Consider the following 10,966-nt stretch of genomic DNA (forward strand, 5'->3'; position numbering starts at 1 on the left):
TACATTTATTTTATATATCTAATTTTATTGATATTATTGATAATTTTATTGGAGCATTTTTGAGATATCAAAATCTCCACTCAATAATCTATAATTAGGTAGAACATTAGTAGTTACAACTAGGGAAAGTTGCAGCAGCATTCCGTTAGGTAGAGCAGAAAACACTATTGCATATTCTCCTGGTTTAGCAGGCCAATTAAATTTGCATTTAAAAAATCATTGTAAGAAAGGAGATTCCCTTCATGCTTTGCCAGTGCAATACCGTGTTCCATTCATTTTACATAAAAAAGCATATAAAAATATTCCCATTATTCAAAATATAACAACTAGTAGGAGAAAGGTTATGCTTGTAAATAGGTTTCTAGACCAGAAGAGCTTGTATACGGAAAGAAGAAGAACTTTTCTGATAAACTTTTCCAACTTTCCCTTTCCCAAATACACTTGTGTTGTGCAACCATTTTCCCTTCCGCGCAACACCTACGTCCGTTTACCGGTTCCGGGACCTGAGAGTCATTACATTCAGAAATAATGAGATATAAAACAGGCTGTAATGCCGAAAATGATTAAATGTTACAAGTCATACACAAGTAATATTGGAACAGATACAGAGTGTCATTACCGACCAGCGCTGAGTGAAGCCCAGCAAGTGAACCAAAGATTGGGACTGTCGCCAGTCCCAGTCCCATAACATATGTTATGGTTATGTAAGCATGCAGCATTGTGCATGTGAGCAGATAAAACAGATAGAGGAAAGATGGAATCATATATCCATAACACTTGGATATATGATTTGGAATTTGTTTTTTAAAGATATTTTTATTATTATGGGTGAAATATCTTGGCAAAAAATATTTCTCACTGTACAATAAAATTGTTATCTTTTTTTTTTTTAAAGATACTCTCTTTTTAAAGCTTCGTGTTTTAAATCACGATTCAAACCACACCACGCTTAAATAAACCCCATTTATACTCAATTTCCCTTCACCTCCTTGTTCCGGAAACCGTAGGCAACCAACAGGATTGTGATGACCCAATCACGACGACGATGCAGCTTTCTCGTTTACCGATAGGCTATTTTCACATAGAAGTCCCACGATGCATTGCTGCAACGCCCTACAATTCAAATCCTGTGGGCCAATCAGAGAGTGCGATAACGACAGAGGCAGCAATTTAAACTTGTACCGAAAACTGTTGTCATAAGGCTGGAGAGAACAATCGAGTAACTACAGTCGGGCAGGTCTGGCGAATTATTTAATGACTTTTTTAAAGTTTGCTTTTCATGCGTCGTTGTTTTAATGGTTAATGTTGTCTTAATGAACACTTGCACCAAAAGGGCGTTAGTTTTGATTTAAACACGAATGCAAGCGGAAGGAAGCTAGCTTGCCAGGTTTAACTAGCGTCGGTTGAGTTAAGGCTAACTTTAATCGCTTCGTTGAACCGCTTAAGTGGTTTATTTCTTCAAAAAAAACAACCGAAAAGCCAAAATGAGTGCTGGTGTTGCGAAGCCAGCTCCTACATCTGCACTTTCCGATCCGAAGTCGGCGCCTCTCAAAGAGATCCCAGACATCTTGGTTGACCCCCGCACCACGAAGAGATACACGAGAGGAAGATTTCTGGGGAAGGGGGGCTTCGCCAAATGCTACGAAATCACAGATGTAGAGACGAAGCAGGTATTCGCTGGGAAAATTGTGCCGAAATCTCTGATCCTGAAGCAGCACCAAAGGGAAAAGATGACGTCTGAAATCGCCATTCACAAGAGCCTTAATCATCCGAACATTGTTGGCTTCCACGGCTTCTTTGAGGACGACGACTTCGTCTTTGTGGTCCTGGAAATCTGCAGGAGAAGGGTAAGTGTAATAATACAACGATCAATGCTTACCAAGCCTCTATATTTTAAGCGGAAAGAAATTACCATGTATTGCAACTTTAAACACCCGAATTTGTGTTACGGCAGTTTAACACAGACAGTTTATTCAAATATTACTGGAGGGACTCCAGGTTTACAGTTTAGTCAACTGGAATACGTTTTTTTTCATGTGTTTATTAAAACCTTCTTTTTTCAGTCTCTGTTGGAGCTGCACAAGCGGCGTAAGGCTGTCACAGAGCCAGAGGCCCGGTACTACATGACCCAGCTGCTGAAGGGAGTCCATTACCTGCACAACAACAGAGTCATTCACAGAGACCTGAAGCTGGGGAACATCTTCCTCAATGACGAGATGGAGGTTAAAATAGGTACTTAGCCATAATATGCTTATATAAAACTTTTAATTTCTGTACAAAATATTATGGGAATATAATTTTATCTATATAGCACATTTTCAGCAACAAGGCAATTCAAAGTGCTTTACATAAATTAAAAAGGAAATGCAAACGAAATAAACCAAAGAGAGAAAACCTCTCTTTGGTTTGTCTTTGCAAGACCTATGTGGATTTCAGAAAAATTGGCCAACAACAAGATGAAATGTAATTTAGAGAGGAGCAGATGGATCTGGAATGATCAGTTCTCATGATTACTAATGGTCTGTAATCATTTCAAGTTAAGTTGTTGCTTCATCACTCTTTACTTGTGCAGAAAATGCACAAGTATGAGCTGAGTCTTATCAGTCAGCCCCACCATGCATGAACCTGCAATGCATCACAATACACCTAAAAGGCAGATCTTTCAATAGTAATCCATGTTTTATTACATGTTGCATGTTATTTGTTCAGATGAAAAATGCACCACTCCATTGCATATTTTGGACACTTTTTTTTGTCCTAAATATGTTGAAGTCTTAATATTTAAAACATTCCATATTTGTTTTCTAGGGGACTTTGGTTTGGCTACTAAGATCGAGTTTGACGGCGAACGGAAGAAGACGTTGTGCGGAACGCCCAACTACATAGCACCTGAAGTTCTCTGTAAAAAAGGCCACAGTTATGAAGTGGACGTCTGGTCACTGGGATGCATACTGTAAGTTTGAAAATACAGTATGGAACATAGTTTTGGAACCAAGTTGGTCAAGATCATTATCCTGACACCAGGTAACGATCCAGTGCAGTAACCTGTCCTCTGTCTGCTCTCTCAGGTACACTCTGTTGGTGGGTAAGCCCCCGTTTGAAACATCCTGTCTGAAGGAAACCTACAGTCGCATCAAGAAAAACAGCTACGTCATCCCCTGGGTAAGATTGCTGTGATTATGCTGCTTTGTGGAACATATTGAGCAGGTTTAGTTTAAACCTCCTGGACTGTATGCAGCACATCAACCCCGCCGCAGCGTCGCTAATCAAGAGGATGCTGCACGCCGATCCTGCTCAGAGGCCCACCATCACTCAGCTGCAAGAGGACGAGTTCCTCACGTCAGGCTACATCCCGCTGCGCCTGCCCACCACATGCCTCACAGTCCCCCCACGCTTCTCCATTGCCCCCTCCACCGCTGCAGAGCTCGGCCAGCGACGTCCCCTCTCTGCTTTGAACAACAAAGGTAATGAGTCTCGCCTCTCTAGGTCATATTAGGCCACGGGTCTGAACGATGCCTTTAGTAGGTCTGATTCTAGATAAATATTGCTGTTTTGATTTTAGGTGGGACAGAGAAGATGGAGGTGAAAGACGATGCTGTGCCAAAGTAAGATGAGATATTTTCTGCACGTCTGAGTTCAAGTTTTTCTTTTTGATCATTTCTACCTGTTGCCATTGGGCTTTACAATGCCCAAGTCTATATATATATATATAAGTCTATATATAAGTGTGTATATATATATATATATATATAATTACAAACTTTGTGTTTATTACCTAAGATGGAGTAGCTTTCAACAAATAAGCAATATAAAGTATATTCTATTCTAAGTTGTCTGTTTTCAATCTGTTGTAAAGATATAAACCATTCTGACTTGTATTCTGTTTGCAGAGAGATTGAGCCGTCAGAGAACCACCTGAAAGACATGCTTCAGCAGCTCAACAGCATCATGGCCTCCAAGCCAGCAGAGAAGGCATTCATCCGGCAAGGTCGGTTCGTTTTTCAGTTTTTCTTGGCTGTTTGTGTCAAGTTAGAAAAGATCAGCTTAGAAAAGTTTGGTTTATCTTTTCAGAGGAAGCAGAGGATCCTGCATGCATTCCCATTTTCTGGATAAGCAAATGGGTTGACTACTCAGACAAATACGGGCTAGGTAAGTATTAGAAACATCCAAAAAAGTGAGAATGTAAGACATCTGACTCCTAAACATCAATTTAGCTCTTTAACAGGACTATGAAGGGATCTGCAGAAAGCCATAAAGTGTGGCATTTGATTTTTATTCATTTTGAAGTTTGGATGTGTTTGCAAAGAGCATCAGTGCATGAGAAAAACTTGAGTTGCAAGGTGTATTCCTTGTCTCACCATGTAAGAGATACAAATCTGAAATTTACAATCAAAGACAAGATATCCCACTGGCAGCAGCTTGTAAATTATGTTTAGTCTAATTGTAAATGGCTTAAATGTTAGAATAATATAATTTTGCCTGCTTCCTGCAGGTGACATGTTTAGAGTGACTGACACAACATGATGTCTACTGATAATCACTCTATATAAATCTTTTATTAACGGGGCTACATAGTCATTAGGGCTGTATAAATAAATCGATTTGGCGATATATATATATCGATATTTTCCGCCCTAGGAAAGTATCGATTTTTCATCCGCGAGTATCGATCCGTTAAACCATAGGGGTCCATAGCCTGACAGCTCTTTTTAACGTCTAGTATGTTACGGCGTAGCAGCAAGACTCCGCCTCCCTCAGTCTAACTTTCAACTCGAGCTTAAAGTGCACATTATAAACTACACACCAGTTTTTAAATTGTGTTAATAGGCCAGGTATAACCGGAGTTATGCTAAAATTAGTAAACCATATGTTTCCGAATGTCAGGGAAATGTCAAAAGCGCCGCCATTCCCCGGCTTTCCCGATTATGTGAGAGGGAATGAGCTTCCAAACGTACGAAACGAAACATTAGATTCCTGTGTATTTGGAAATGTAAAATCTTCAATAAATGACAATGGGCTGTATTTTGTTGCTGAGAAACGAAGTAAAGTTGCGCAAATAACCGTGAAAGAAAAGCGGAAAGGAGTAGCGGCGCGAACGGAGCAGCTGCAAAAGCAGTGAAATCGCGAAATTAATGCAAATTTTGACTGGTAGCATTCACTTCGTAATTAGTTTTTAGCTTAGCGGTTTCTGTTCTGTATATAAAGGATTACCTGAAGAATGAACATGGGTTGATAACATCCGAAGCAGGCGCGCAGCGGCGCTGTGTTTTGAGCAGGAAGACTAAGAGGGAAAAAAAAACCCAGCCGGAATCCGCGGCGCAGTGAGGATTTCCATGATAACAATGGCTGATAGATCATTCTTATTAGCAACAGACAAAAAGTATCAGACTGAGAGTACTATGAGATGCTGGCAGTCTGAGAGGCAGCTACTCGGAGATCCAAGCAGGGGAATAGCGGCGCTGCGTAGCTGCAGGGAGTCGATCACTACGGGGTGAGGCGGAGCCACGACTTTAGCAGTTAGACGAATGCAGTTTACAGCCACGGCTAACTCCGGGAGACAAGGTAGAAAAGTCTTTTTCCCCATAGTCCAAAAGACTGCATTTGTGGCTCCATTTTTACTCCAAAATGCAGCCACAGTGTCCAAAAGAAAAAACATAAGTGCAATCATTTGCATATTGAGAGTCTACAGAGGCTGATAATCTCCCCACTCTGCTCCTGGATTACCGTTTAAACTTTTGAGTTTTATGTCAAATCCACATGAATTAAATGACAGAAACTAATTCTCTCACCGCGTCTTTGATTCATTTTGTCCAGCTGCAGACTGTTAAGACTGTCCAGTCAGAGTCAGGTATTGTGTAGTTGGTGCTTTTAATCAGTTTTCAGTTAACTAAATTCAAGTCTATGGAACACAAAATGTCACTAAAATCACTCTGTCCTTCTAAAATCTTTCAGAAAATTGTAAAAATGCACTAAATCGTGGCGAATTGTATCGCTCAACAAATATCGTGATACATATCGTATCATAACCAGAATATTGTATAATGTATCGTATCGTGAAATTATTGTATCACTACACCCCTAATAGTCATTAACTAAGTTTTAAATATTCCTTCACTTCATCTTAAGGTGTAAATGTTCACATGTGGGTTTAGACTGAAACTCCACCTGTCTGGAATACAAACTGAATTGTTCTCATAAAACTAAAGTCTTGAGTTATCATAGATCTTGGTATTGTACATTAACTGGAGCTGAAATGTCCTTCACTGGTTGGTTGATTTGGGATAAAATCATTTGGTTTCAATTCAGTTAAAATTTCACTACATGTCTGATTTGTCTCCTGTGTGATAATTGAGATTGGTTTCTGTCCAATCAAATCTGTTTTATACCCCAACAATGTTTAGGGGAAAAAAATTATGATTTTAAAAAGAAAACATCCTCATCAAAGTGTTTAAATGCCTGTTTACAGGCTACCAGCTCTGTGACAACAGTGTGGGTGTTCTGTTCAACGATTACACTCGTCTCATCATGTACGCGGACGGAGACAGCCTGCAGTACATCGACAAGATGGCTGCCGAGTCCTACATGAGCGTCCGCTCGTTCCCCACTACACTCAACAAGAAGGTCAGCATTCAGCTCCTGGTTGAGCTCATTTTCTGCTCTGGATAAAAGTTAATAAACGATTCTCTAATAGTCTTTAGGGAAGCTTAAATGCCGTCTTTAGTACTAGATACATTTCTTTTATTTTTTTTTTTAGATAACATTGCTTAAGTACTTCCGTAACTACATGAGCGAGCACCTGCTGAAGGCCGGCGCCAACGTGGCACGGCGGGAAGGGGACGAGCTTGCGCGGCTGCCGTACCTCTCGCTGTGGTTTAGAACAAAAAGCGCCATCGTCCTGCACCTCAGCAACGGCACGGTCCAGATCAACTTCTTCCAGGTTAGTTGACCTGCATCGCTCCGTCTCCTGCTGTCCGTCCTCAGCCTCACCATGCTCCATGCTCAAGCCATTATCTGTTTTTTTTGTTTGTTTTATTTTGTTTTAGGACCACACTAAACTGATCCTCTGCCCGCTGATGGCTGCTGTGACCTACATTGACGAGAAGCGGGACTTCCGCACCTACAAGCTGTCTTTGCTGGAGGAGTTCGGCTGCTGCAGGGAGCTGGCCAGCCGCATGCGCTATGCCAAGCTCATGGTGGAGAAACTGCTGGACAGCAAGTCTTCTTCTGCTGCACATTAGATGAGGTTTTTCTCCAATCAGTCTGTCAATGCCTCAATACTTCTTTTTTTTTTTTTTTCATTTTAATTTTTTTTATCAAGGCAGGCGGTGCTACTTCTCTTCCTAAAATGACCCGTACCATGAAAACCCTTTTCGTATGACAAAACATAATTTCCTCTTCCTGTTTTAAATATTTCTGCTGTTTAATAGTTGCTTTCACTCTTACCTTGACTTTGCTGATAAAGCCTTTAAACAACCACAGCTGCTGTACTGGAATCAGCGCTGTGGATAATCTTGTATATTCAACCAAGTTGTGGAAGTAAAGGTGAAAATTTATGTTAAAATACATGATTTCTACTTGTGCATTGTTGTCTTTCATGGAATGCTACAGAGGTGGAAAACGCGTTGGACTCAGGTGGATTTAAAAACAGCTTCTCTGGTCTGCTTCTCTTGTTTCAATTTGTTTTCTGTGTCGAGGATTAGACCATGTTTATATGTCTTCATCATGTACATTCTTCCTGTTTTTCTTATTTTTAAGTTCTACATGTGAGTCGTCAATTAGATAAAATTGTACATACTGCTGAGTATGCATACATATTTTAGAGATGGTATAACTGCCCAAGTTTAAATAAAGATTCTTCTCAAGTGGTCATTCTTCTGAATTTTAAATGCAGGTTTTGGTATGTGTGAACAGTTCCAGTGTGTTTTAAATGTATATGTTAAAATCAACCGGTCCCTCTCACAGGGAAATTTTGCACAAATTAGGAAATCAGTCTCATGAGGAGGATGGTCAGCGTTCATCATTTTCTTGATCATATGAAGAATCCTTCTTTGCATTGTCATATCCAGAGGTTCCACAGTCATCCCAAAACAACCAGGCATCTTTATCAGGCTATTGCTTTTTAAATGTTTTTAAAATTGGACACCCATTGTTATCTGTATTGTTTATGATTGTCAAATTGAAACATATTTTCCACACAAGAATTATTTCACATTTCAACCCTAAAATCTCACATTTTTACGTGCGAGTTGGAAGACAGGACAAAACCTAAATTTCTGCACATTTATTGACTTATATTTATGAATTTAGATGTCTATGCATGGATTTTTAATTGACAATCTTACCCCATTCATAACTTGTTTCCATAGCAACTAAACAAGACCCAGACAGGCTTTGACATCATGTTGATGAGAACCTCTATGTTCTCATCGATGTCATAACAGTTCAAAGAGATACAAGAATTCTCAGTTTGCTTCTCAACTTGGTTGGAGGTAGATTGATTCCAGAGAGACGACTTCAAACTGATTTTACAAACCATTTTAACTGTTCACCAAGTCAAGAGGATTTTTTATATTTATGGGACCTTGGATTTCTTGTTAGGAAGGGAGTTGAAAAGTTGTTAGGATAGAGCATAAGAGGCAAAGACGTTTTAGTAGAGAGCTCTGAGGATGAGAGATCAAAATACTTTGGTTTGGACATTGAACCGTGAAGCCCAAAAGGACATGGAAGATTCCTCTAAGGATGAGAAAGTTACCGTCAAAACCACAACTATGGATTTAACAGTAAAGGCATCAGGAGACTTTGTTGTTTTTGAAAGTCTCAATGTTCCTCATGACCAAATGGACCTGGATGTGTTTGCTTGCTCACAGGTTGTTTGAGTTACCTTTACAACCACAGCTAACTCTTTATCAACACAGACATTACAAACTGTCTTTACCAGTCTTCCCAAAAACATAAAGGACCTGGATGTGAAATCAAACTGTGACGGCGAGGAAATTGTGATAAATTTTAAAGAAATTTCTTTGGATTCTTCGTCAGAAGAAAACTTAAAAGATGAAATTCAAAATGACACAGATGATTTCGACAGCGTGGATGTTAATCTTGAGTCAACCACGTATTTTTTTCAAATTTTTCAACTTATTTAACTGTTGGATGAATGCCAAGGAAAACCGATGCAATGGAGAAAGAAGGAGACCATCTCTGGTTCATCAAGTCTGATTATGATGAGTTTCATTTTATCTGTGCTGTAAACTAAGAGCTGTGACTTAGTTTGTGAGTGATGGTAACCTTCATCAGGTGAAAACTTCACATCTTATCTAGTATTGCTTTGCTCATAGAAAAACTTTTCTCAACAATTTAGAACATTAAAATGTTTCTCTTTTCTTTTTCTTGTGTATTGTAGATGCTTGCTGTAATTTCTGCCATATTTGTGATTAGTGCAAACTTGACTCATAACTTTAAATGTTTAACCAATTGGAATGTTTTATATGTTTTTTTTTTTGTTTTTTTTTTTAATAATGCAATGCCATTTTTTGTTTCTTCTGTAGCAGGGGTGTCCAAAGTGGGTCTTCGAGGGCCGGCATCCTGCATGTTTTAGTTCTCTCCCTGGTGGTAGTAACAATCTCCTCAGCAAGTCAACGTTCTGCTTAGGCCTTCTGATGAGCCATCATTTGATGCAGGTGTTAAACCAGGGAGAGAACTAAAACATGCAGGATGCCGGCCCTCAAGGACCCACTTTGGACACCNTTAATTGACAATCTTACCCCATTCATAACTTGTTTCCATAGCAACTAAACAAGCCCCAGACAGGCTTTGACATCATGTTGATGAGAACCTCTATGATCTCATCGATGTCATAACAGTTCAAAGAGATAAAAGAATTCTCAGTTTGCTTCTCAACTTGGTTGGAGGTAGATCGATTCCAGAGAGACGACTTCAAACTGATTTTACAAACCATTTTAACTGTTCAAGTCAAGATGATTTTTGATATTGATGGGACCTTGGATTTCTTGTTGGGGAGTTGAAAAGCTGTTAGGATAGAGCATAAGAGGCAAAGACGTTTTAGTAGAGAGCTCTGAGGACGAGAGATCAAAATACTTTGGTTTGGACATTGAACCATGAAGACCAAAAGGACATGGAAGATTCCTCTAAGGATGAGAAAGTTACCGTGAAAACCACAACTATGGATTTAACAGTAAAGGCATCAGGAGACTTTGTTGATTTTGAAAGTGTCAATGTTCCTCATGACCAAGTAGTCCTGGATGTGTTTGCTTGCTCACAGGTTGAGTGAGTTACTTTAACAACCACAGCTAACTCTTTATCAACACAGACATTACAGTGTCTTTACCAGTCTTCCCAAAAACATAAAGGACCTGGATGTGAAATCAAACTGTGACAGCAAGGAAATTGCGACAAATTTTAAAGAAATTTCTTAGGATTCTTCATCAGAAGAAAACTTAGAAGATAAAATTCAAAATGACACAGATTTTTCAAATTTTTCAACTTATTTAACTGTTGGATGAGTGCCAAGGAAAACTGACGCAATGGAGAAAGAAAGAGACCACTTCTGGTTCATCAAGTCTGATCATGAAGAGTTTAATTTTATCTGTGCTGTAAACTAAGATCTGTGCCTTAGTTTGTGAGTGATGGTAACCTTCATCAGGTGAAATCTTCACATCTTGTCTAGTATTGCTTTGCTCATAGAAAAACTTTTCTCAACAATTTAGAACATTAAAATGTTTCTCTTTTCTTTTTCTTGTGTAGATGCTTGCTGTAATTTCTGCCATATTTGTGATTAGTGCAAATTTGACTCATAACTTTAAATGTTTAACTAATTGGAATGTTTTATATGTTTTTTTTTTTTTAATAATGCAATGCCACTTTTTGTTTCTTCTATAGCAGGGGTGTCCAAAGTCGGTCCTCCAGGACCAGCATCCTGCATGTTTTAGTTCTCTCCCTAGTGGTAATA

At 39.2% G+C, this 10,966-nt stretch overlaps 1 protein-coding gene across 1 annotated transcript; it reads left to right on the forward strand.

Annotated features, from left to right (window-relative positions):
- Positions 1–1,139: 1,139 nt before the first annotated feature.
- On the forward strand, positions 1,140–7,869 carry plk1 (polo-like kinase 1 (Drosophila)). The gene is made up of 11 exons (XM_007578533.2): positions 1,140–1,847; positions 2,064–2,232; positions 2,809–2,953; positions 3,069–3,162; positions 3,239–3,464; positions 3,563–3,605; positions 3,891–3,988; positions 4,072–4,149; positions 6,467–6,621; positions 6,755–6,937; positions 7,044–7,869. Exons 1-11 carry the CDS (start codon positions 1,485–1,487, stop codon positions 7,236–7,238), a joined length of 1,749 nt encoding a protein of 582 aa, XP_007578595.1. The 5' UTR covers positions 1,140–1,484; the 3' UTR covers positions 7,239–7,869.
- The last annotated feature ends 3,097 nt before the right edge of the window (positions 7,870–10,966 follow it).

Source organism: Poecilia formosa, unplaced genomic scaffold (assembly GCF_000485575.1).
Source record: "Poecilia formosa unplaced genomic scaffold, Poecilia_formosa-5.1.2 Scaffold483, whole genome shotgun sequence".
Classification (NCBI taxonomy): Eukaryota; Metazoa; Chordata; class Actinopteri; order Cyprinodontiformes; family Poeciliidae; genus Poecilia; species Poecilia formosa.